At 34.8% G+C, this 25,021-nt stretch overlaps 5 protein-coding genes across 7 annotated transcripts in view; 2 read left to right on the forward strand and 3 right to left on the reverse strand.

Annotated features, from left to right (window-relative positions):
- The window catches only part of LOC116342943 (protein trachealess), a 40,377-nt gene extending 36,160 nt beyond the window's left edge, over positions 1–4,217 (forward strand). For both annotated transcript variants that reach the window (XM_031770767.1, XM_031770769.1), the window contains 4 exons: positions 683–876; positions 953–1,059; positions 1,142–2,020; positions 2,105–4,217. In XM_031770767.1, the coding sequence (XP_031626627.1) occupies positions 683–876; positions 953–1,059; positions 1,142–2,020; positions 2,105–2,622 (1,698 nt within the window). In that variant the 3' untranslated portion in view covers positions 2,623–4,217. The remainder of the gene's footprint in view (positions 1–682; positions 877–952; positions 1,060–1,141; positions 2,021–2,104) is intronic.
- Positions 4,218–5,386: 1,169 nt separating this feature from the next.
- LOC116342838 (probable asparagine synthetase [glutamine-hydrolyzing]) lies at positions 5,387–7,511 on the reverse strand. Its single transcript, XM_031770604.1, has one exon. It carries the CDS (start codon positions 7,364–7,366, stop codon positions 5,672–5,674), a length of 1,695 nt encoding a protein of 564 aa, XP_031626464.1. The 5' UTR covers positions 7,367–7,511; the 3' UTR covers positions 5,387–5,671.
- A 553-nt stretch (positions 7,512–8,064) lies between these two features.
- LOC116343066 lies at positions 8,065–9,033 on the reverse strand. The gene is made up of 2 exons (XM_031770953.1): positions 8,836–9,033; positions 8,065–8,757 (listed from the first exon to the last, which is right to left on the reverse strand). The coding sequence occupies exons 1-2, from the start codon at positions 8,977–8,979 to the stop codon at positions 8,137–8,139; spliced, it is 765 nt and encodes a 254-aa protein (XP_031626813.1). The 5' UTR covers positions 8,980–9,033; the 3' UTR covers positions 8,065–8,136.
- Positions 9,034–9,483: 450 nt separating this feature from the next.
- On the reverse strand, positions 9,484–10,754 carry LOC116342861 (basic-leucine zipper transcription factor A-like). The gene is made up of 2 exons (XM_031770645.1): positions 10,644–10,754; positions 9,484–10,136 (listed from the first exon to the last, which is right to left on the reverse strand). Exons 1-2 carry the CDS (start codon positions 10,686–10,688, stop codon positions 9,618–9,620), a joined length of 564 nt encoding a protein of 187 aa, XP_031626505.1. The 5' UTR covers positions 10,689–10,754; the 3' UTR covers positions 9,484–9,617.
- A 605-nt stretch (positions 10,755–11,359) lies between these two features.
- Positions 11,360–25,021, forward strand: part of LOC116342847 — an 82,546-nt gene continuing 68,884 nt past the window's right edge. Inside the window, exons 1-6 of one of the 2 annotated variants that reach the window (XM_031770619.1) lie at positions 11,360–11,406; positions 11,657–11,798; positions 11,875–12,017; positions 14,115–14,908; positions 14,972–15,035; positions 15,214–18,416. In XM_031770619.1, coding sequence (XP_031626479.1) covers positions 18,194–18,416 — 223 coding nt within the window. In that variant the 5' untranslated portion in view covers positions 11,360–11,406; positions 11,657–11,798; positions 11,875–12,017; ... (1 more) ...; positions 14,972–15,035; positions 15,214–18,193. Of the gene's footprint in view, positions 11,407–11,656; positions 11,799–11,874; positions 12,018–14,114; positions 15,036–15,213; positions 18,417–25,021 lie in introns of both variants that reach the window. The other variant, XM_031770618.1, reaches the window with a different exon arrangement.

The following is a 25,021-nucleotide window of genomic DNA, read 5'->3' on the forward strand; positions in this document are numbered from 1 at the left end:
CCTCATAAAAAACACACAAGTATTATTTTGTTTGTTTCCTTTTTGTCCATAATTGAATTGGTAATCGCTTTTGAGTTAAATTTTTGTTGAATGACTAAGTTAGCGAGCGTTATTGTCACAATTAGTCTAATGTAATGTGTCGTATTGCATTGCCTGCAGGGAATCGAGGATTCTGATAAAGTTGTAAGCAACGGTGGCAAAGTTGGTAAATCGACTGGCAATCATTATTCGGTACGTATCATCAAATCAGTTTTGTGATGTTTTCTATGATTTTGTTTGTATTGAGTCGTTTGTTATTTGTTCACGTCAAAAGAATCTTCAGTTTCAATCGTTTTTACAATTGCTTGACTTTGTTTTAATTTCTTTATAAATTGAAACAGAATGTTAGAATGTGCTTGTATGTGTGTATGTTCGAGTACTTTATTTTATATAAATGTTTGATTTGATTGATTTTATTGGGTTAAGACGAAACTGCAAACTTGAACAGAACTGATTTATTGATCAGTATCGAAAAACTTCGTTTATATGGCTTTCTCAATGACACAATGAAGAAGCATTTTATTTGTTTTTCACACGAAAAAGAATTCAGTCGAAGTTCGTTTTTTACTTCATAAGCATTTTGCATTAATATGCACATCAATTGATGATTAATTAAATCGTTTCATCGATGCATATTTTTCAGGTGGTATTAATGCTATGTCGACTACGGCCGCAATACACATATTCGCATACGAGAAAATCACAGCCACCACTATTGGGTATGGTCGCCTTGGCAATTGCATTGCCACCTCCATCAGTACATGAAATTCGCCTGGAAACTGACATGTTTGTCACACGCATCAATTTCAATTTCACAATTGCACATTGTGAACCAAAGTACGTACAAGTGACGAAATAAATTTCGATAAATTTTGAAATAACATTTTGAATACAATTGATCAATCATTTTCAGGGTTACAGAGCTCTTGGACTATACAGCCGAAGAGTTGACTGGCAGAAATTTGTATAATTTATGTCATGCTGAAGATGCTGATAAATTGAAAAAGAGTCATTTGGATCGTGAGTATATTGTGATAAATGTTGCTTCGAAATAAAGCGAAAATTTGATTTCGTCATTTTGTTTTTTTCCCTCTAATTACAGTTATAAACAAAGGACAAGTATTAACTCATTATTATCGTTTTATGAATAAAAATGGTGGTTATACATGGTTACAAACGTGTGCAACGGTTGTTTGTAATTCAAAAAATGCCGACGAACAGAATATAATTTGTGTGAATTATGTGGTGAGCAATCGTGAAAATGAGAATTTAATATTGGATTGCATTCAAATGGAAAATGGTTTGGAGCATATAATAAAGCATGAAGATTTGTCGGGTGATAAAGGTGCCGGTTCGCCTGGAAATGATCCATCTGATGGTAATCAAAGTGCACATCGTTCAAGTGAGCATAAAACACCAAAGTCCGAAACGACCGATACAAGTACACGGGCCAGAAATCGTTCATCAACAAATTCATCAATAACAAATTTAACAATGGATAATACAATTCGACCGATATCCGATGATCATTTAATACCAACACCGGTCAGTTCGGGTACAAGCACACGAAAAGGTCACAAACGCAAAGCAAAACATCTTGACACCGACACCACAATGATGGCCGATTCAAAAGTAAATGGCGTTGCCTTAAATATAAATCCATCGGATGCGGTGGTTGATGAGCATGGTGAAAGTTCGGTTAAAGATTTGGAAAATGCAATGTCAAAACACCTTCCATCGCCAATTAATAGCAATAACAATAATACAAATACTACCACAACCGATTTTAGTGCTGATTCACTTCTGAAACAACAACAACAAGATAAAGGTAGCACCATTCAATGGATTGGCACACATCACAATCCATTCCATCAACAAAATGCACCAATGCCAGCCACAGCATTGCTACGACAATTGTATGCAAATCGTGAAAGTGTCATTCGAGCTACAGCCAGACAATCATCAGGCGGGTACTATCCAGGTAAGACAAAGACAATCCAACCCTCAACAATCACTTTTCAAATACATTTTAATTAATAACGTTTCCTGTCCATTTTAATAATAGACGGATCGTCATCGGGCCCACTGCCAACGCCACCCGGCAGTGAATCATCGTTTGACAACCAATTCTTGTTGCACGGTCATCAAAAACCAGATCCATATACAAATTTAGTTTCACCATACGGTAGTTATCCATCAACAATGGACTATCACAATGCAATGACACCGCCAAGTAGTGTATCGCCACGTGAATCGTCCGCCAGTTCGATAGCAAATAATAAAACCCTTACAAATCTTCATCCATCAACGACAAATACATTCGATTTATCCGATTCACTGCGAAATCAATACACGGCCAATGGAACGGTTGCCAGCACAACGTCAAGTCTGAATGATACACTCCCATCGCTACCATTGAAACCACAACCGTATTCAGCGGCAGCGGCCATGCATCACGTTAACTCAATCGATGCTTATGGTGGCATTGATCAATCGCAATATTTTTCACATCACAGCGGATTTCATTTGTATCACCATTCCAAAGCTGCACCCTCAACCGGATGGTATACGACTTCAACATAAGCAGAAAAATAAAATCCAATTTTTACAATATACTCAACTAGAAATCTAATTAAAATGTGCACACATCGATGGTGGCCAAGTAGTAAAATGAAAAGTGCGTTTTAACGGTGGAACTGAAAAAGCCTATTGAATGAACTTGGAATTCGAATGAAGCAAGAGTTCATTTCGCAGTGAAAAATGAACGTAAAGGAAATAAAGTTGTAACACATTTCAACCGTCTCCATCGTAAAAGCGTTCGATGCGGTGTTGTTAAGTATGAAAGTTGATGTACTTTATTTTCAATGGATTGAACCCAACGTATGCAAATAGAAAAAAAAATCCGAACATATCAACCAGCATCACATACACTAGGCACATACAATTTATAGTAACCGAAAAGAAGTGGCACTACGCATTATCGAGATTTTAGTTTTCATTACATTTATCTTGACAGTGCTCCGTTGTATTCATTTTAAATTGTTAATTTTCTTGATTGAAGAAAGCATTTAAATTATTATTATTTTTTCTTTTTACTTTTTGTATTGTGTAAGCTTGTTCTATAAATGTTATTCGAATAAGAATGGATGTTCAGTTTTTTTTTAAGTTGAAAAATGACTTTTTCAAAATTAAGAGAAAACTCTAAATCAGCATATTAATTAATAAGAATAAGTTGTAAGTAGTAAAAAGAATCCAATTTTCATTCTATTGCATCAAATGTCAACTATTAGCATTTATCGTAAAACAGTGTAATAATCGAGAACATATATGCAAACGACGAATTGGTCGTTTTGATTTCGTTCAATGTGTGTAAATAATAATGAAATTTAATCTTATATATTGTTAAATTTAGCAGAATGATAAACATTTTTCCCTGACGTGTAGCTCTGTTCGATAGTGTGGTTTGGGTTGCGAGTATTTCCTTTTCGCAAATCACCTAAACTCAATTTTATTTTGTCATCGTTTTTTTAAAATATCATTCATAGCTTTTTGGTTAAATGTTGAGGCAGATCCAGTGCAATGAAAATACTTTTTTCTCTTTTTTTTTTTGGCTGAAAAAAGGAACAACGAATTGTTAGAATAAAAATTACATTAAATCGCTTCGCAATATATAAAAAAGATGTATTTAGACGTAATGAACATGTAATGCTCATTTTGTGGGTGTTTAAAACAAAACAATCTGCAATTTAGATTATTGAGACACACACACACACATTGATGAACTTGTATTTGGCCAAATGTTCATTTGTTCCAAAATATGCGGTAATATCTTAAGTAACATACACACAGGAGAGAATGTTGTAAAAAAAGAGATTGGGAAGCGCCAAAGTACAAGTTTAGTCTTTGAGACAGAAAGTACAGAAAGAAAAATACTAGTAGATACACCTGTAACAATGATATACACTTTCATGCAAATTTGCTACTAATTTAATACTGCTGCATTTAATAGCTCTCTCAATAGAACAAATACATACGCAAAATATACAACAATTTAGCTGTAATTATAAAACTAACTTTATTAACATTATCATGTATTCATACATATAAAAGACATTCTGTTGTTTTCATACAACTCGAAATAACACACGAAAAATAAAATTTAAGTTTAAATAATCGAACATTCAGATTTGAAGCTTCACTCTTTTTACTGTCGCATTTTTTTATTTCAGCTATTCATATTTTTTTGTTACTCAGGTATTTTGCTGCCTTATACAGAAAATGAGTAAGTATTAAATTCGCTAAACACGACACTTCTCGTGAAAGTGAAATTTTATGAATAAAAAAACGCAACTCAAATACTGATAAGATTCATTTTCGGTGTGCAAAACAGTGCCTACTACCTATTAAATGAATCTTGTACGATTTACCATTCAAACGAAGAAAGAACAAAATCAAAAATAAAAACAAAATTACATGAGGTCTGAAGCCTTTCAGAAGCAACTAGCAATGCCGCCGCGATAAAGCTTATTTACAGCTTGTGATTCTTACGAGACGTATTTTTTTCTTGTGATTTACTTTCTTTCCGGTTATTTTTTTATTATTCTTTCAGACAGCAAGTTAATAATGTCTCTCTTCAAAATCCGACATACTGTCAATGTTTTGCAAACCACACACTTTTTAACATCATGATTATTTTTTGAGTATTTTCACAACAAAATCACCTAGAAAAAAATCTGTGAATTAGAGAGTTAATTATATAAATATAAATTCATCTTTTTGTTAACAATTTAAAATTCAAAGAATCAATTTGCCTCAATTGATTGAAACGACAATTTTACACTGCAGTGATTTTACAGAACATGAACTAATCAAGTTTATATTCTGTTTGTAATTTGATCATACCGGTTTCTATGCCGAGAATAGATTGATAAATATCAAACCCATTGCCATCAATCAACACTCTCATAATATTCAATTACCATGGCATTCACAGCCCAATATCAAAGCCGGTAACCGTATCACATTTTTTTGCTGAATGTCACATATATTCAAATTAAAGAATATCAACCATTCAACATACATACATTTATTCTACCATAGTGACGTAAACATATGACACGCTATCTTCGAGTGCTAAATTTATACGAATTTATTCAAACAAGTTTTCGATGTTCAAGCAACTCGTGTGAAACGGAAAATAAATATCGTGCGAGCGTACACACGACAACGAAAGAGTCTGAAGTTCAGAGTGATGTATACGTAACGCGCTCATGCCATTTAAAGTGTGAGCGACGATCGTTATCTGTATCGGAGTATAAATATTAAAGAAAAAAACAACAGCGAAATATTCATGTTTCTAGAATGAATGGAGAAAAGGGATTTTATTTTTATATTGTATACAAAGTAAATAAATACTCGTTTAATTTATTATATAACCATGCCAAAAAATCAGTTATACATATGAAGTCTTATGCCTAGAGTATATTCCTGTTTGTGATCGGTGATACCAAATTATGTTTAAATTTAAACTTAACAATCTAATCGAAAATGAAAAATTCAGATTTTATCCGATAAATTTTATGATAAAAATAAATTTTTGAAAATTATAAAAAAAGAAAACATATTTGGTTTTTTATTTATCTTTGTAAGCAGCTGTATGAGCTGTTTGTGCTCGACCAGATGGATCTTGGTTGCACCCCCAATCGATTCGTGGCACCCATTTCGTCACTGTATCTGCGAATGTATCACCCGGAAATATTTCTTCGAACAGAGCGCGATAATAAAATGCTTCTTTCGTCGCTGGTGTATTAATTGGGTATATTTCATTGGCTTTTGCGAATTCAGCGTCGTCAATTTGTGATTCGGCAAAACTACGAATCGAATCAATCCATGAATATCCAACACCATCGGAGAATTGTTCTTTTTGTCGCCACAAAACGGCATCGGGTAAATAATCATCGGCAAATGCAGCTCGTAAAATATGCTTTTCAATGCGAGCAACGCGACGACCGTTTTCTTGTGCAAATTGATTTTTAATACCGGCCATTTTATCCTCTGGCCGAATGCTCATCGAATGATTTAGAAAATCTGTATCCAAAAATGGAACGCGCAACTCCAAACCGTATGACATTGTTGCTTTGTTGGCACGCAAACAATCAAATTTATGCAGCTGCAATACTCGTTTGACCAATTCATGATGGAATTCCTGTGCGTTTGGCGCTTGATGAAAATATAAATATCCGCCGAAAATTTCATCGGCACCCTCACCACTTAATATCATCTTCAAACCTTCTGATTTAATAAGACGTGCCATTAATATCATCGGAATACTGCATCGAACGGTTGTAATGTCATAACTTTCTGTATGATAGATTGTATCACGTATACAATCCAAACCGTCTTCAATTTTGAAGATAATTTCACGATGATCGCTGCCAATGTAATCTGCTACCATGTTGGAGTATTTAAAGTCGGGTGCATTTTCCAAACCAATACTGTACGTTTTCAAACGATAGTTCGGATCACGTTCGCGTAAAATTTGCGTTGCAATTGAAGCAATCAAACTTGAGTCAACACCACCGGACAGCAATGACCCAAACGGTGCATCTGATTGTAAATGTGATCGAACTGCATTAATTAATTGCTGTCGCAACAATGTTAAATCAGCTTTTCTCGTCGGGATTTCACTAATCCATGTCGGCTGATAGTATTTCGTCTGTGTAACATTGCCATTTTCCACTGTTAACAATGTGCCCGGTTCAAAGTCTTTTACTGTATCACAAACGTCAACTAAACACTTCACTTCACTGGAAAACCATAAATTTCCCATATCATCGACGCCCATGTACAATGGAATGATGCCAATTGGATCACGGCTCACCAGTAATCGTTTTGCATTCTTATCGTACAATGCAAATGAAAACATACCGCTTATGTGATGCATAAATTCTTCGCTGCCAAATTCTTCATACATTGCAATGATAACATCACAATCACTGCGAGGTACATATTTTCCTTTTTGCTTTGCAATTTCAGCTGACAATTCCAAATAGTTGTAAATTTCACCATTTGCCGCCAATACAATTGATTCATCTTTCGATTTCAATGGTTGGTCACCGGTTTCTGGAAGCAAAACGGCCAAACGTTCTTGCACAAAAATAATACCGTCATCCGGCAACTCTACAACACCTGTATGATCCGGTCCGCGATGTCTTTGCTTTTTCGACTGTTTATACGCCATTTCACGTATCGAACGAATTCGTTTACCGAATTTTGGCGAAATTTTTATTTCACCCGTTGGTGACATTACTACTAAAATTCCACACATTTTTCGTTCACTTTAAATGTTCGTTTTCAATTTGTGCAAACAATTCAAATTCTATTTGAAAAATCGATGATAAATACTTTTTTTCGCTGGGAGTACGCTTTAATTCAATCCGCTTCGGACGACGTTCTGTATGTAACTGATTTGATTTGTTCAACTAAACTGTCAACGAACGCGGTGCGTATATATATATATGAGACACAATGTTGAAAACCACTAAATTTATTGCATCAGCGGCTTAACAAAATAGAGCACTTTCTGTTGGCTCAACAAATGTGCTGTAGAACAGCTGATTGAGTAATTTATATTCACATTGTTTGCATATTCAACGGAACGAATTTGAGTGAAGTTCAAATTTACACACAATAATGTGTACGGCATTGATTCGACCGAATATTTACGATTCTATTCACACTCATTCTCAGAGCTTATTCTCATACCAAACGTTGTTCTAAAGATCGAATAGGACGAATTTGAACTTTTGTTAGAACTTTCAAGAAGTCTGCTCTCTTTGCATCGAGTTGAGCGAATTTGTTGCTTGGTGTTTTGGCATATAATTTTTGTTTCATTTGAATTTTTCGATGAGTTATTTTTTCCCTGAAAAGAATTGAGTGAAATCAGACGAATTGTGGCGTCTCCACTAAAAAAAATCCATTGTTATGCACATATAATTTGGGTTTGATAAAAATAAAACAGTATTGTTCAGAATGATGCAATCGTTTATTCAATTGTCTAAGCCATTCGTAACCAAATTGTTTAAATAGGACGAAGCCTTAAAATTGGTAAAATGTCGGTGTCGAAATCGGAAAGTGTGGTCTATTTTTAACATCTGTTTCTGCATCATCATCACATTGATTGCATGTACTTTGCGCAGTTTTAGAAGTTTCGCGGTTGATTTGTTTGTTTGCAATTGGCTGTGTGATTGTTTCATTCCAACTACCTTGAACCATAGTTGGTGGCATAGGTCGATAACGCTTTGGCGTATTACTTTCTTTCATTTGTGAAACTTGAGCCAAAAATTCTGCCAAACTCTCATCAACGCCATATTTTGTTTTGATTCGCATTTCCGAAACCTTTTTATATTGATTCCATTGAATGACATTACTTCCATCGGTTGATCTCATAATAAGACTTTGTTTTCCATTGTTGAGTAATAAAATTGGTATTTCTGGTCCACATTCAAATTGCTCGTTTCGATTATAATTCGAATTAACGCTTGCATCAACAATTTCTTCAACTTTAGCAGGAGTTTCAAACTCGTTTACTTGTCGAACGTCAGCCATAATTTCTGCATCAAAATAATCATGTTTTTGCACCGGAAACCCAACGTATGAAAGAAGATTAACGAATGGATTTATGAATGTACCAATGAATGCCGGCATTGTTGCATCACTCTGAAATTTCATGCAATGGTTTCACGCACAAAACTTTTTAATAATAAGAAATGATTTTAATGGATTAATTAAAATTACCTCCATGATGAGTGGATGAATGAATAAATAGATCAAAAACGTATTCATGTCAACTCGTATTTTTATTGCAGAAATTATGCCAATGATACTAAAGTGCTTCATTTTACAAGATGCTTTTTGTAAAACCTTCTTTAAGCCATTCATATATTCAACTAAGTTTTCACAACTTTTGATGCTCACAGAAATTTCAGCGTTCGGCCTAGCTCAAGTTACGGTTATAATGAGCGGCTTTCTTTGCCTTCAAACTTGACGAGAAGAAAAACGTGAGAATTCATTTCTGTTGAATGCCGAGAACATTTTTTTTCTTTCTACTGCAAAAGACGCTACATCCACTCACACATCACAAAAACATCTGTCCAAACAAAGCGAGCGAAACGAAATGAATGTTTTTCTCAGTCTTTCAACAATTTTAATTGAATTTGTTTGCATTCAAAAAACATACCACTTGACGTTACGCAAATAGCAAATTCTTATTTTTTGTAAAAAGAAGTTGATTCAATTTTTTAGTTTGAGAATAAACAATTTTCACCTTCTTCTTTTTTCGCTCATGTTCAAGTTCATGAAAGTAGTTTATTCATTTACGGACGGAATAAGAGGTAAGCTACACATAAATACATAATACATATTGAATAAAAAAGGTATACGACATGGGTTCATTGATAAGGCGCTTTTATTAAGTTTCCAAATAAATGGTATGTTGATTTAGGGCTCTATAGTTCAAGAGAGAAGAAAAAAAACTAATTTAAAATAAATAGGGCGTTTGATTGATAACCACTTTATCCTTATTGTGGAGGCTTTGATTTGGCTTGTTCGGCTTGTTGTTTGCCTGGTTCACCCATTCGACTGAATTGTCCAAATGTTTGATGCTGTGGTTGCGATTGATAACGTTGAGGTGGTTGAAATTCTGGTTGTTGTTGATATTGTTGTTGGTGTTGCTGTTGTTGCTGTTGTTGTGATTGAAATTGTAATCCTGGATATTGATTCATAAATGCAGGTGACGGTGCGTTCATATATTGAGCGGCAAAGTATGGAAAATGTTGCGGGTACTGTTGTGGATACTGTGGAGGAAACTGTTGAGGAATCTGATACTGTTGATACGGTGATGGATAGTATGGCATATTGTAGCCCGTGTTTGATGAACCGGAAACGGGAAACATTCCATTTCGTTGGTTTGGCCTATTTACATCATTTGGATTGAGATTTGCATTCGAAACCGAACCGAATGCCGGAGATTTATTGTATTGAACGGGTTGTACAGAGCCAGGTGATTGCCCGGTTATGGCACCATTGGCTAATTGAAGCTGCAAGCAAGATTTAATGCATTTTCAGTAAATTTAAATATTAATTGATATAAATGAAACACAAGCAATAAGTAAATTGATCCGAATTTTTGAATGACAAATAGTTGATTTCTTATTAGTATTTGACCTGTTGACTCACTTGGACCGAAATTTCTACTAAAACTACACAGCCTCTCCCAAAGATTTCAACCCATGTGAAAAAAAATGATTATCTATTCACATGTTTATTTTTGGACATTTTTGAGTATCTAATAGTGATTGTCAAACACAAAACAAGATTATACTCAAACTTGACCTATGCCCCAAATTAAGTGACCGACTTTTAAAAATTCATATGAAAAGCAATCAAATATAAGTCGAATAAATTCGTCTGCATTTGACTGACTATTGATCACTTTTTTGCACACGAGAACTAAGTCAAAAACATTTCACAAAATTGAAACAAATAGTTTCACTTAAAGGAAAACTCCCCAAAATAATTCGTTGGAAGAAATTCCAGATACTTACTGCAAATAACGATAAAAATACTGAGGAAATTGTATTTTTGAACATCTTGTGATAGAATTGTCTGCTGTAAAAGATGAAACTTTTTGAATGAATGAATTCCAACAATCTATTTTCCCTTTTATACTTTTTTAAACGGTGTGTTTTATTTTAATGAAATTTATTCGTCGAAACGAAAACTAAATATTTAATTATAGCAAGTAAAACAAAACATAAGCTTCGAGGTAATCGGTATTTTTTTCTATCTGTGGATTATAAATATCGATTGACATTCGTGTTTCGTGTACTCATTTGTTTATGTACAGAACCAAAAAAATATGAATACATTCTAATGAGATTGAAAAATGTGCGATTTTTTTCCAAATATTTTTGGCATGAAGAACCGTTTTACCTAATTGATTCAATAGGTAATCAATTAAAACCGTTTTTTCGTCGATGCTTATTAAAAAACGATTGTATTTGAAGTGCGATGGGAACATTGAAAACACGGTAACCTCGAAAATGTGTCCCACTTTAGTTTTATTTGTTCATAGTCAATAGATATTCTTTTCATTTCGTCGATGTTCTACACTTTATCTGCCAGAGTCATTGTACAGAATCATTGTACGGCCAAACAATTACCATGGCAATGCAAATATTGACACACTCTAGTGTCTGTACGCCGTCTACAATGAGTCATCTCCACTGATAATCATACTATTTATAAATCTTATGGACAAGCAACATGGGAATCAAATTCTCAGTTTATGGTTGATACTCGATCATTGTAATTGATACATATTTGCTCTTTTTTATATAATCTCTTTTCGAAAATATCAAAATTAAATAAAAACTGATTATTATTCAAGATTCCTCCATATATCATAAACAATAATATTTTTGGGAACGCATTCGCATACATACCTTACAGAGAAAGAACATCTTTTCAACAATATTAATTTAAGAAGAAAAAAATTCAATATGTATAAAGTATTTTTTTCATATAAACGCCTTGGGTTCTTACTTTTTTTTTGCAGTAGTAACACAGTATCATCGAGTTCAAATCATACGCCCCGGGGTTAATACACAATTGTGCTTCTTTTTTGTATATTTGCTCTAAATCAATTAACAAAAGAGCAATTATTCTTTGTATTAATCATTGTCGGTGACACTGAAAAAGTATACATTCATATGCAAACATTGTAAAAATTGTACTATATTTACATATAGTTTATTGTGTGCTGTTGTGTTCTAGATTGACAGCGCCATCACGAGGAAGTATCAGAAAATGTCGAAAGAGTGAAAAATGGAGCACAGGATGTTAAGTGGAGCAGAGACACGTGAATCTATTTGAAAAACGGGCGACAAACTGTACAACAACAAAAACTTTGAAGAAAGGTCAAAACCCTAATGTATTCAGAAGATCTTTGCATTTCAAGTTTGTCAATTCTAATAAATTGAAATGGAAATGCCTTAAAGCAACACATAAATCATATTGAAACAATTCTGATTGCCATTGATGTCATAGACGTCGATTCGGCATTCGCTCATCATGTATGGGACGAAATTGAAATATTTTGCTATTGCATGATAAATGACAACAATTCACGGACGCGCTCAAACCAAGCGCACCGCTCGCGTCAATTTCTGTCGATTAGTAAAACAAATGCTATTGCGTGCCCATCAACATCGAATTCAATTTAATAAGTGCCAAATCGGTATCGGTACCGCATAGATTTCTATAAAATAATTCGCAATGGCATTGCAAATCAAATGTGTGCATTATACGTGGCATTCAGGAAAGCAAACAGACATTTGATTGAAAGTAAAATTGACGATGAGCGCGGCATTACAGCAAAAATGAATGAAAATGGGGGAGGAAGAGAGCAGAACATGAACCGATGTCAATACGATCTAATATATGAGCAATGAGCGTATCACAATGTATAATACATATATCTACCAAATGTATATGCAGCATAAATACGTATTTTATCTGTCTATCTATTCAGAGAAACACCATGTGTCTATGTATATGTACCTATATATCATATTAGAATTTATTTTGGATTTTATTTTGACTTTCACTTTGGTTCACTCTTCTCAAATGCAAAAACAGTGCACAAAGCGGTAAACATCAAGCTGAACGATTTGCGGCTTCAAATGTGTGTTTGTGTGTGTGTATTATTTTTTTTTAAACACATTAGTAAATATGTGAGCTTGTTATCCTATACAGGATTAATGCGAATGATAGAGACTCCATCGTCGCTCGTTCGCTCATTCACTCTGTTCTATCTTTCATGCACTTAACCAAATGAAATGTATGTTTTCTATCAATTTTCTCCGCCGCTATCGCTCACACGCGATGCCATTACCAAAACACTAAATACAAGCGAATCTCACTCAAACGCGCACCCTCTCCGCACCCCTCATCGCTTTTACCGCGTATGGACCGCAGTCCGCACTGTTTGACATTATAAGAGAATATTTTCCTCCAGAAGAGAGAAAATATGGATGAGAGAGCGATAGAAAATGTGTGTTCACCCTCCACAGCATTTATATCATATGCTTCGGCACCCACTGGTCGTATATAACAGTTTCAAGTCAAGCAATGTAAGTGGAATAATTTTGCTGTGCAAACCGTCTGTACAGATTTGTGAGTTCGGCATAAAAATATACACACAGCATGCTGAGCACAGTGAGCGAATCTTCACCCTTTTCATCCAGATGGAAAGGCGACTCAGTCTGAAGTCAGCCGTTGAACGGAACGAATGTGTATCGTATGTTTTTCAACAAAAAGAAATATTCAGTTTTCGAACATACGCGCTACGTATATGAGAGTGGTTATATGCATTGAAATTCGTTCGCGCATATGTGTAAAATTTAAGTGAAATATTGTGCACATTTATCAAAGACGAACCATTTCTATAAAAACGAATCAAAAACTAACTTTCAAGATTTGATTCTTTTTCATTTCGTTTCATTTGGTTTCTTATCAACGCACCGACTGTTTATTAGATCAAGACAGATAGACGTATATAATTTTCTCCATTCGTCGACGATTCATTTCATTTTCTTATAATTCAAGTGAAAGAAATTCGATTTTTTTTTCTCTCTATCTTGTTGGTTCGTGGAATGCTGGATTTTCATAGTCGGCATTTGGACACATTTATTCATTAAATGTCATCCAGTCACGGCCTTTTGTCTATTGCGCCGTTCGCCAATTTTAGCAACACATTATTATCTCTACGATGTATGGTTAATGTGATGAGCACATTGGATTGTTTTCAACTTTCTTCGAGATAATTTTCGACAGATTGAACTTGAACGACTCACAGTGACTCGCATTTTCTGCTCGCTGGCTGTTTGTAGCTAGTTGACTGCAGTTAGCTTCAGCCAAAGTGAATCAATCTATATCTATAATATATATATTGTGTATGTTGCGTGCAAGTGTTTTATGTTCATAGTTTATGTGTTTTTACTTACGTTTATCAGAAAAGACGAAATGACATGAGAATAAATGCCAGTGTCGACAATGAAAGATTAAAATGAAAATGGCACACAGATTACATGGCCGATCGTAGAGGAGATTGTGCAGCTAAAGGCGACATCGTCATGCTTTTACCATCGCATATAAGTTTGAGATAAATTCGGTCGTGTTTGTTCCGAACTTTGAATATTGCCAAACAAAAGAATCAACTTAAATAAAATCAAGAGTCAAAAGACATTGGCGGCGAGCAAGTTCTCCGTCTTATCCTTCTGTTTCGGTGATGGTGAACGCCAACGGATGCCCAAATTGAATCGTATTGTTTGATTTTTTGGCATTTAATTTTTAGTGTGCTAACAACGTGAAAGTTTCGGTTTATTGTGTGAACGGACGACGCTTGACAATTAAAACGATAAAGTCTGATTGAACAGGATATACTAAGCAGGATAGAGTCTGCGGTTCAGAATTTTGCCAGAACTAGACGAGAAAAAAGCATTACATTCAACGTCATTTGTGGTGAATTTATCAAAGAATGCCAAACAAAGAATAGAACAAGCAAACAAATGTTACAGCAAAAACAATTGATAACAAAAAGAAAATTCCACTCAGCACGATATTCAACATGATATTTACAAAAACACATGTCACAAAGTTTTAGTGCAGTTTTGATTTTTTCAAACGTTTACAAAAACCATTACCTTTACATAACATTTTCAATGGTATTTAATTAACGAAGTCCGCGCTTATGCGCTCAATTCACTTTCACCACTGACAGAAAGAGAAAAAAAAACAACAACAATCGGTACGCATTTGTGGTGGAAAACTTTGTATGCGGTGAGAGTTTTAATCAGAAAATTATTTGCAGCAAGTATTGGGCACAAAGGATTCAAAAACATGGGAATAAATTGCGTTACGTTTTTGTTTCAATGGTAAGAATAACAGCTTAAAAAGTTCAAATAAAATGCAACACATCTAAAACAAAAATGGTTGCAAACGACGTGAGTCTGAAGAGCGTGCGCTTTTTATACGTCTAACTAAATTTTAAATATAAACAATTTAAGTTCACGTTCTCTGAACCTTCTATTTCGTTTCACTATATCTCCGCAGGTGCTGCTCTGTTAGTTGAATACAAAAGAAGCTGATGAAAAATTCCGTTTACACCAGAGAGAAAGCAAGAATGTATGAGTGCAATGTACATACACAACAACCGCGATAAAGAGAAAACAACTTATGAAACTCTAAAATGTTACTAGTTCTCAATGCCGTTACAAACGAGCAGATCATGATACACTTTCAACGCCACATATATTCATTGTAGACAAAAGCTGGCGAAACAAGAAAGAGATATATCAAAAAAACAACAACAACATTAAGAAATAAGAATTTTTTTACTCCCAGCAGAAGTACTCATACACAAGCCAAGAGAGATAGAGGTAGAGAGAAGAGAAAAAAACTTTAGAATTAGTACTTACCAATACTGTTCTTATTCACATTTTTGTTCGCACTCCTGCTGCTTCTGTGAGTGTGGTTCATTCGGGCGCTATTGCCACTAAACGCTGAATATATTTTAATTACATGAACCGGAAGCTATGCATATAACATGAATAAAAACGTATGTACTTTGTGTTTCGTTATTTGATTTGATGTTCTCTCAATGTTGAATTGCGAGCGATGAGCGCGCATTTGTGTGCCATAAAACCAAACTAGTCGTTGTTCCATACGCAAAAACTTCGGATTTCCAGTTCATCTTCATTCTTTATGAAAACTCAAGAGGAAAACTTTGGTCGCTGAATGGATGTGTGCATTACTTCTATATGTCTATAAGTATAAGTATAAGTGTGGCCGTAAGCTAAATGTATTAATTTGCACCGAGGGAATTCAGTGGTTGGGAAGACGTTGTGCGTCGACAACGAAGACGACGAGAATAACAAGAGCAAACGACAACATCAACGTACAATAGACAACACAAGAATAAGCATAAAAGTGAACATAAGGAGGCTGACACCAAAGCCATAGCACAGCAAAAAGCATTACAATAAAGATAGACAAGGCCGATGAAGAAACGACGAGTTTTACGCATTTTGTCTAATTGTAAATAAAAAAGTTGTGTTAGTGCGTCCATAAAATAATGTATAATTGTGTACCGTAAAGAAAGTATATGGTCATTCAAAGAGCAAAGAAAAATTGTTGCCGTTGCCAGTCTACATCTTATTCGTCTTTCCGTTCGAAGTTTCGGTGCGATTGTTTCTCTTTCTCTCGCATTTGCCACGTTAAATCGATTTCCGTTTTGTGAATGTGCGTGTCTTGGCATTTCGTCGTTAATGGTTGTTAATGAACTATAAAAGAAACGATATCAAACAGAATCTACGACACGTAAAAGCATCGAACACCGAAAAACAAAAGCACTTCCAGACAGAACATTCTCGACACCACACATTGTACGTAAAGGAGAGACAAGACATCACAAATAAAATCGAAAAATAAATCGGCTCGTTAATGGACATTTATATGTGCGCTTCTTAAACACCGTAGCATATTGGTTGACATCGATTGTAGCTGGCAAGCGACTGCATACAGCATTGTCGTCATCGTATAAATGTAAAGTAACAGTGGACAGCAAGTGAAAGACAAACACATAAATAGAGCGAAAAACAAAAAAAAAGGAAAGAGCATAAAAGCCGTACTGTGAAAAGTTCTGCACCGTTTAATGGTGTGAATTTTGCTCATCGACAACACACGAATATTTAATAATAAACGCGTTATGAGTGTGTGTGTTTGTTACGATGCTGGTCCATCCATTGAAACTTATCTGAACTAAACGGTGCCAAAGTGAATGACGAACGAAGAGAGTGTGAGAGATGAAAGGAGTCTGAACAAATGACATTTTGCACTTCTGTTTGTTGAACTATTTAATTACAATGAGCCGAACACAGAAATAAGGCGATAATTTATGCGCTACATACGGGCGTCTACGTAATAGAGAGCAATTTTTTCCCTCTCATTCACATTTTTTCATTTGCAGAAAAACAGTCTGCAACCATCTCAAACACGATATACGAAGTGTATGCATGTGGGCTTTTACACTAAAAAGAAATATACGCTAGTGTACTGAAAAAAAAATTGCAAAAGAAAAACTCTCAAGAATAATCAAAAGTGTTTGTAAGTACTTTATATGTATGAATGTGTTTGTGTTTTCATATACATATATATATGTGTGTGTGGTTATAAGGATGCCCGAGGTGATACATACAATTCTTAACAAGGAGAACAAATAAAAAGACACAGAACAAAACAGAAAAGAAAAAAAAAACCAGCAGAATCTGTGTGAGCTGAATATGTGCCGATTTCAGTTTTTTATCCACTTGAATTTACTCTTTGTTGTTATTGTAACAAACAAGCAAAATGCTCTGGTTTGAAAGAATCAACTTTAAAGCATCATAATTGTGATAATACATATACTCCATACGATTCAACAATACAATTGTGTATGAATGTTTTGTGTTCAAAAGTAAAAGACATAGATAAAGATACAGATATAGATATAGAGAGAAAGAGCGAAACAAGTTCACTGAAAGCGTCAAATATTCAAAAGCCAAGACTTTGTGAATGGTGTGTGGTGCAATATATTGAAGTGAAGAGAACGTGATTTTTGGCCTTTTGAGCACATAATCGACATTCCATGAATGCGGCATGAACAGTCGATCTCATTAAAATTGTTTTGAAGTGTGTACACAATACAGTGGATTGCCTCAATGTAAACTACTTGCATTCTATCTTTAGCCCGATGCTAGTTTGTATGTGTGAATGAATTGCAGAGACAAGCACCAACAAAAGCAAAACTGGTGAATTGTGCACCAAGAAAGCGTTAAGGATAAAGCAAGTGATAAAGAGTGTGAGTGTGAAACAAACACACAGAGAAAATACGGATAGAAAATCATCCAATTATTTTGAACTTTGACTTTGTGATGATGGCCTAATTGTAAGATTGCAACAAATACATTAAACAGAAACGTGATACAGATAGAGAGCAACGTAAAGAGACAACATAAAATTGACAAAACCACAAAATATAGATATAAAAAAAATCATGTCGCCAGCAACGAGTCAACGATGTAATTTATACTTTTCAAAGTATACAAACCAACGACGCGCTATGAAACTGAATAGCTGTGGATCATCAAAGCAAAAACCTAACGAGAATTCTAATCGATACAAATCAAAACTATCAATAACCACAGGAAAATGTTCATCAATTAACCCCTATAGGATATTTATTTTGCTAGTTATCGGATTACCCGGCCTCAATATTGGTGAGTTGATTTTTTTTAAGTTTGTTATATCATTTCAAATGTAAAAAAATAAGCATCCATATCCATAAATGGCTATTATTTTCACTTTATTATGCTATCATACTCGAATGTAATCGGGGATAGGTTTTGTGTGTCCAAGGATTAAAAGAAAACGATTAAACCTTTGTATTGACAGTGTTATAACATTTTACAGGCGGCTTCAAAGCCGATGTTCGTTTCTATGCATAATCATATTTACGGACATAATCCAAATTTGAATTTCGATGTATGAGTTAATTTCAAGTGTGAATAGTAAATGTCTAGTACGTCATTTGAATAAATAGATTCAGAATTTGTGTTGAGCGCACTGAACACAAAACGGTAAGGCCCAAAGCGTTTCTCTCTCTCTCACACACACACACACACGGATTACGAAGGAAAATTCAAAACTTGAAACCAAATCTAACATGCATAGATAAATGGATTTTTTTCTGTTCGTATCGTGGCTGGGAGTAGAGTAAAAAAAAGACATCAATGCACGGAAGTTTTGTGCTTATGGAAAGTAAGCATCGAATAGCTAATTCAAACATAATTTAAATCATTTATAATTTAAATCAATTTTTTGCGTTTCGATCCTATACACCCACGAACATGTTGTTGTTTCAAGAAGGCTGTACCGGTACGATATGCCATTATATTGAATATAACATTCCATATGTACGAAGGGAGCGGTTGTGGAAAGAGAGAACTCCAAGTAGAAATAAAAATTATATTCTTCTTCAAACAGATCATCAACCATATGTGCTTTTTCGTTGTCGTTGTAATCATTATGGATGGCAGAGACTGATGCATAATTAGGTTTTCGACTGTGCGCTACGAAACAACAAGACGAAAACTTTGTTATCCGAAATTTAACAACACGATGAATTCCGGGGCCTCGAATTTGACGGAAAATGTTGTTTAAGTCTGATATTGGGCCATACTACACGTATGTTTGTGCATGAGAGAAATTGGAATTTTGTTATAACCACACACTAATTTCCCCGCCCGCCCGAATCCAATTTCCAATTCATTTTACGGTTTTCGTGCAACAAAACGGATTTTTTTTTTGTATGGTAAATCATTCACCATCGTTTCGACAATATCCGTATGATAATAATGATGGAACTGTTGTCGTTTGTTAACGTTTTGTCAAGTGATACATAAGAAATTGTGCGACATTGTTTGAATTGAATTTTCAAGAGGGCTTTGGAATTCATTCAATATACAAAGAATTATTCAAAGAATTTGGTTTTCTTCAAGCATTATTATTATATCGTATGGACCGCATACACGTACACAATAACAAATCGCATCGCGAACGTTATTAAAATTTATTCAGAAAATCAACAGCGACAATACAAAATCATTCCGAAGACCACACAAACACTCACACTTTAGTCGATTATTCAAATCAAAATGGTTTCGAACTGTTTGGGCTGTTTGAATTTGAATGGACCCGAATAAAATATCATGTATTTAGAAAGTTTTCGCAGATCATTAGCACAAATCATGTGATTCAAACAGCAATTTGTGTAAAACGTTCGATTCACTAACAGAATACACCCAAATGCTATTATCATTTGCAAAACATATTCACATTCAAAATATATACTAATACGGGCTGTGGCAAAATTATAGGCCGACATTTTGAAGTGGTTGTATTGGGCGGTATACATACATTGATGCGTAAACACTGTGCTTTGTACAAACATGGTAAAAACGTATGTGTAGCCAGTTTTATGTGTATGTCAAATCTACTAGCAAAACATGCAGTGAATAGTAATAGAATAGTTTGGTGAAATGGTAGCACCAGTGGCAACAACAATCAATAAAATCCGAGTCCGAACCAAATTCCGAGCCAAAGGCAACGAGGCGAAGTAGACCAAATGGCGAATACGTAAATAGGAAGCCCATCATTTGTTCTATTTCATTCAGTACAATTTAATGTGCTTTGTTTGTTTCTATGACATTGTTTCCATTCTTTTCAGCATCAGCACGGTAATATTTTGTATTTTCTGTGTTGCAATTTTATTGTGTTGTGCACCACTTATCAGCGTGACCACACTATTATTATTATACGAATGTGTAATACATGAATTGAAGAGATGGACGAGAAAGGAGAAGAAACGAGCAAAAGATGATGAATCAAAAACTAAAATGGCAATACAAGCACCAAATAAGATTTGTTTTGGCTGCTCATCGAACCATATTCGCGCAAACATTGTACACGTTTATGTTCGTTTGTTGCTTATATTGCAAAACATAAAAATTCATTAAGGTGATATAATCGTGATAAATCACATTTAATCATGATTGTGATGCGCACTCTAATGTGAAAATAAGGATATAAACGACGTCTCGAGTTCATTCGACTGAAATTTTGTAAGATGTAGCGGTGCATGGGATAGCATATGCTCATAAAATGAATTTGCGAAAAATGTTGCCTGATTTTAGATTAAAGAGATACTTTCGCCTCTCGGTGTCAGTGCACATTTGGATTTTGTGCTTGACGATTTAGCTTTACTCTTTCACATCCATACACAATACACAACACATGACACACATATTCACAAAACGAATCAAATATGCATTCTAAATTCAATAACAACAAATTACGTCAGCATGAATTGCATTAAACATATGGTCATTAAAACCTAATGAAACATGTAATGATGATGAAACATTGTAATTGCTAAATAAAACTTGTATATATCTGTATGTGTATGAATTTCAATGACTTGTTATCTCAAACAATATTGTTATTAAGTTGAATTCAGTTTGTGGTTGATGGACACAGTGTTCTCTCTCTCTCTCTCTCTCTCTCTCTCTCCCACTATCGTCTATTCCTTTTGTAAATCGAATGTATTATGTGAACGTTTTGCACACATTGAAAAGACTTTATATATCTCCCATGATGGGTTCATGCTGAGCTTGGTCGAGCTTAAATTTTCTCCACTTAGTTACTATATTAATCTAATTGCGACTCTACTTTACCTAATCTCAGTGCAATGCAACGAAGAGATCGAGCTAGTCACTGAGGTAGAGATAGAGATGGAGATAAAAATAGATAAAGAGAGATGCAATGGAAAAGAGAAAGAGAAAAAGAGAGATAGAAAAGGGTCAGTCGATCGGATTAAAGTCTATGTGGTAATGAGAAAAAAAATATGCAAAATGGTAATTTTTCCATTAGAAACGTTCCTTTTGAAATGAATTTCTGATTTGGTTCCCGGATATGTTGAATGAATAGTGTGCACAGATTTTCCACAAACATACACGCATAGCTTTCAAAGTCGTTAAAATGTAAAAAAGACGGAAATAAAACAATGTGTTTTGTCTAGTGAATATGAGAGAAAGCGAATTGTTTGGTGTTTGCATTAAATTTGCACGTAGCTTGAAGGATTGAAAATAAGAGAGACAGAGCGAATGCACATCTTAATGTTAATTTAATCCATAAATTACCTATTTATAATGCCAACTAAGCTCAGCAGCGGCTATACCGAGCCATATATATCTTTTGCTTACTTCGGATTTACGATGCCAATTTTCAACGCAACGATTTCACGATGATATGGTGTGCATCGCACATTATGTTATTTTTTATATGGTTAAAGTGACAATATTAATTATCACATGGTCGAATGCGATAAAGTAGAGAAAAAAGTTTTGCACACAGCCATGACACGAGCGCACACATCCCGGTCACAAAATACAAACAAATCCATGAGCACTGAGCAAACAAAAAAAATATATATGGCAAAAAAAATTTGCTATAATTATAATTAAAATATATACGGATACATATTCGCAAACATGCATACAGAATACTTACAATCTCATTCCGTACTATGTCACCGACACTAGCTCAATCCTACATGGAATGAAAGCACAAATCTACGTGATGTGCCATCGTCGGTTAGGAAGAGAAAACACACACACACACATGCCGAGAAATATAGTATTGGGAAAATCAACGTTCCAGAACGACAACTTTATGCTGCATTCCAAATGTATATATGTGTATATGTTTTATTCGAGGTCTGAGTGATGTTTTGAAAAGTTGGCGACAAACAAAACAATATTTTTCCCTCGTACTTCTTTCTCTATTTCACTTTCTCATTCCAGTGTGACTATTGTGTTCGTCATTGTTCTACCAACGTTCAACTCGTTAACGCTGCACACTTTCAAATAGTAATCAAACAAAGTGTATGAGAGTGTACACAAAAAAACTGAGCCGTATGTGAGAGTATTATTATTTTTTTCGAGAGGTAGGAAAGCTGCATTGCTGCAAAGCAGTAATTTCATAAATTGCATTGTGTGCGTCACGTTGCTTTTAATCATGAAAAGGGAAAAATCAGAAGAAAAGAAGAAAAATATAAACGCGAAAATTATAGCGAGAGAACAATAAGCATAAACAAACTGAACAACAACATTAGCACATTAGCAGCAGAAGTAACAGCAGTTACACAGCAAATGCAGTGCAAATGTATTTCTCATTTGTTTTTTTTTTGTGATTGAGACGAACAGCATTTCATTTTGCATTCATATTTTTAATTTCGTGTGTCAATAATAACAGAAAAAGTGAGTGGTGTGGTGGAAAAAAATTGAAAACAAGAAATGGTTTTAACATGTCAGTGATTCGTTTGATGGCATTTATATATATATATATTTTCTCACTCTTTCCTTCTTCACTTTTGCGCTTGAGCTAAATGGATTTTTTTTGCTCTGCCACTCCTGTGTCACTAGGGCTACATAAACCTTCAATCTTTCTGCGGTTTTAATTAATTAAATCATACTTTTACGTTGTGACAACGTCTAATTTGATTGCACTGTTTAAATTGTAATGACATAATTACAACGTGGCTGTCAACGTGAACGTGGTTATTCGCTGAAATTGCGTCTGACTTTTTCACAGATCGTTTTTCATGGTTTTCATATACGTCCCGCAATTGCCCGCAGCTGTGTCGCATTCAATGAGTGTGAATTTTACTGCTCTGCAAAGCGCCGTTGACACACAAATCACTCTCGACCAAGCCGAACAAGACAGAAAGGAAATGACGCTCTCTCGGCAACAAACTACGAATACTGTGATTCAAATGACTTTGCGAAAGTAGTTTATAACAAAAGGACATCGGTCACTTTTTTGGCTTTGAAAAGAAAGCAGAAAAAAAAACCGAGAGTGATATAGAGTCTTTTCACCGTGATTATTTTAGTTATGTGATGATGGTAGCAAAAAATAAGTAGAAAAAATGATTTGCTTTCTATGTGTCTCGCGAATAAAGATATACGGGCTTCAAACATCAATTATGAATGAAACGAAATATCCATTTTCAACCCCCATAATAAAGCGTACGCTATTCTGGTTTGGTTTTGTTTAGTTGTATATTCGAAGAGTTTGCGTTTTCATGACCATTTATCAATTTAGATTAAAAAAAAGTTATTCAGCCGCGCTAACCCGTCATGCCATTCACTTTATTGCGTGCGTTGAATTTGCCTTGTCGATAGCAAAACCTCACTCACTACGATCATTCATTTTCTTTCTCTCTCTCTTTCGCTTGTCCGAACGCTCAATAAAACGCAAATGTACACTCAGCTTCTGAAAATGTTGAAGATATATATCACCACTGAACTGAATGACTTTATTTAAGAAGGACATAAATCATTTTCGCTGATTGCACTTTGCTGAGCCGATTTTTGACATTGTATAACCACGTCAACATTCACGTGCCACACGTAATTACATATAAAAGATTCCATCGCTTTTTTTAATTCCATTCTATCTCCAACCTTCTAGCTCTCCACCTCTTGTTTTCCCATTCTTCCTTCTTTTCATATTCATTCTCCATCCCTCTCTCTTTTCGTGTGTCCACCTCTCACGTTCTCTCTCTTCGTGTATCACAATTTCCATTACTATAACGGTTTTGTGAATCGGCCACCTGCTTTTGTTCAGCTAGCATTTGTTATGCTCCGAAAATGACACTCTTTCGATTTTATCTATCGCTTGTCTTGTTAATGAGTAACTGCACAGTTTCAATCTCGATAGAAGTATAGCAGAACAATAGCAGCTTACATAACAAAAACGAACGAAAGCGAATCGTCACTTTTTGTGTCGCCCACGTTGTTGCAATTGGTCGTTTGGCATTCATTATGGTGTTGGTCATCCGATGATGAAAATCGGCTGTTCTGTACCGTGTCTAGAATGATACACAATTGGAATTTGGCATCGGCTATTTTTATGGAAATGCCAAAGTAAAATTCGTTTTGAATTCAAACCCATGAGATACAAAAAAAAACATTGAAACAAGAACAAGAATTGTAAGCAAAAATACAGAGAAAGAGAGAGAAAAAAAATAATCGACGATGCGGATCGAAAAATTCGAAAACCAAATTACATGTATCAATGGAACGCTATTATGTGCTTTCATTCAAATTTTAATTTATTGATTGCACCATTGTTTAGCTGAACAAATAAAAATGGGTATTCATTGGATTGGCAAAACTTCCAGAGAATGACAAAAAAAGAGAGAGAGTGCTTTGAGCGCACGCGGATCTGCACAAATCGAATTCGAATATTGCCCAAAAACCTA

The sequence above is a fragment of the Contarinia nasturtii genome, unplaced genomic scaffold (genome assembly GCF_009176525.2).
Source record: "Contarinia nasturtii isolate CC-2019 unplaced genomic scaffold, AAFC_CNas_1.1 Cnas_scaffold_928, whole genome shotgun sequence".
Lineage (NCBI taxonomy): Eukaryota > Metazoa > Arthropoda > Insecta > Diptera > Cecidomyiidae > Contarinia > Contarinia nasturtii.

Bases quoted from the DNA above. Each gene is read 5' to 3' on its own strand.
- LOC116343066 (XM_031770953.1), bottom strand. From the start codon at position 8,979: ATGAATGGCTTAAAGAAGGTTTTACAAAAAGCATCTTGTAAAATGAAG. The intron at 8,758-8,835 runs GTAATTTTAATT...ATGAAATTTCAG, and splicing joins TTCATCCACTCATCATGGAG to AGTGATGCAACAATGCCGGC.
- LOC116342861 (XM_031770645.1), bottom strand. From the start codon at position 10,688: ATGTTCAAAAATACAATTTCCTCAGTATTTTTATCGTTATTTGCA. The intron at 10,137-10,643 runs GTAAGTATCTGG...TCTTGCTTGCAG, and splicing joins TATTTTTATCGTTATTTGCA to CTTCAATTAGCCAATGGTGC.
- LOC116342838 (XM_031770604.1), bottom strand. From the start codon at position 7,366: ATGTGTGGAATTTTAGTAGTAATGTCACCAACGGGTGAAATAAAAATT.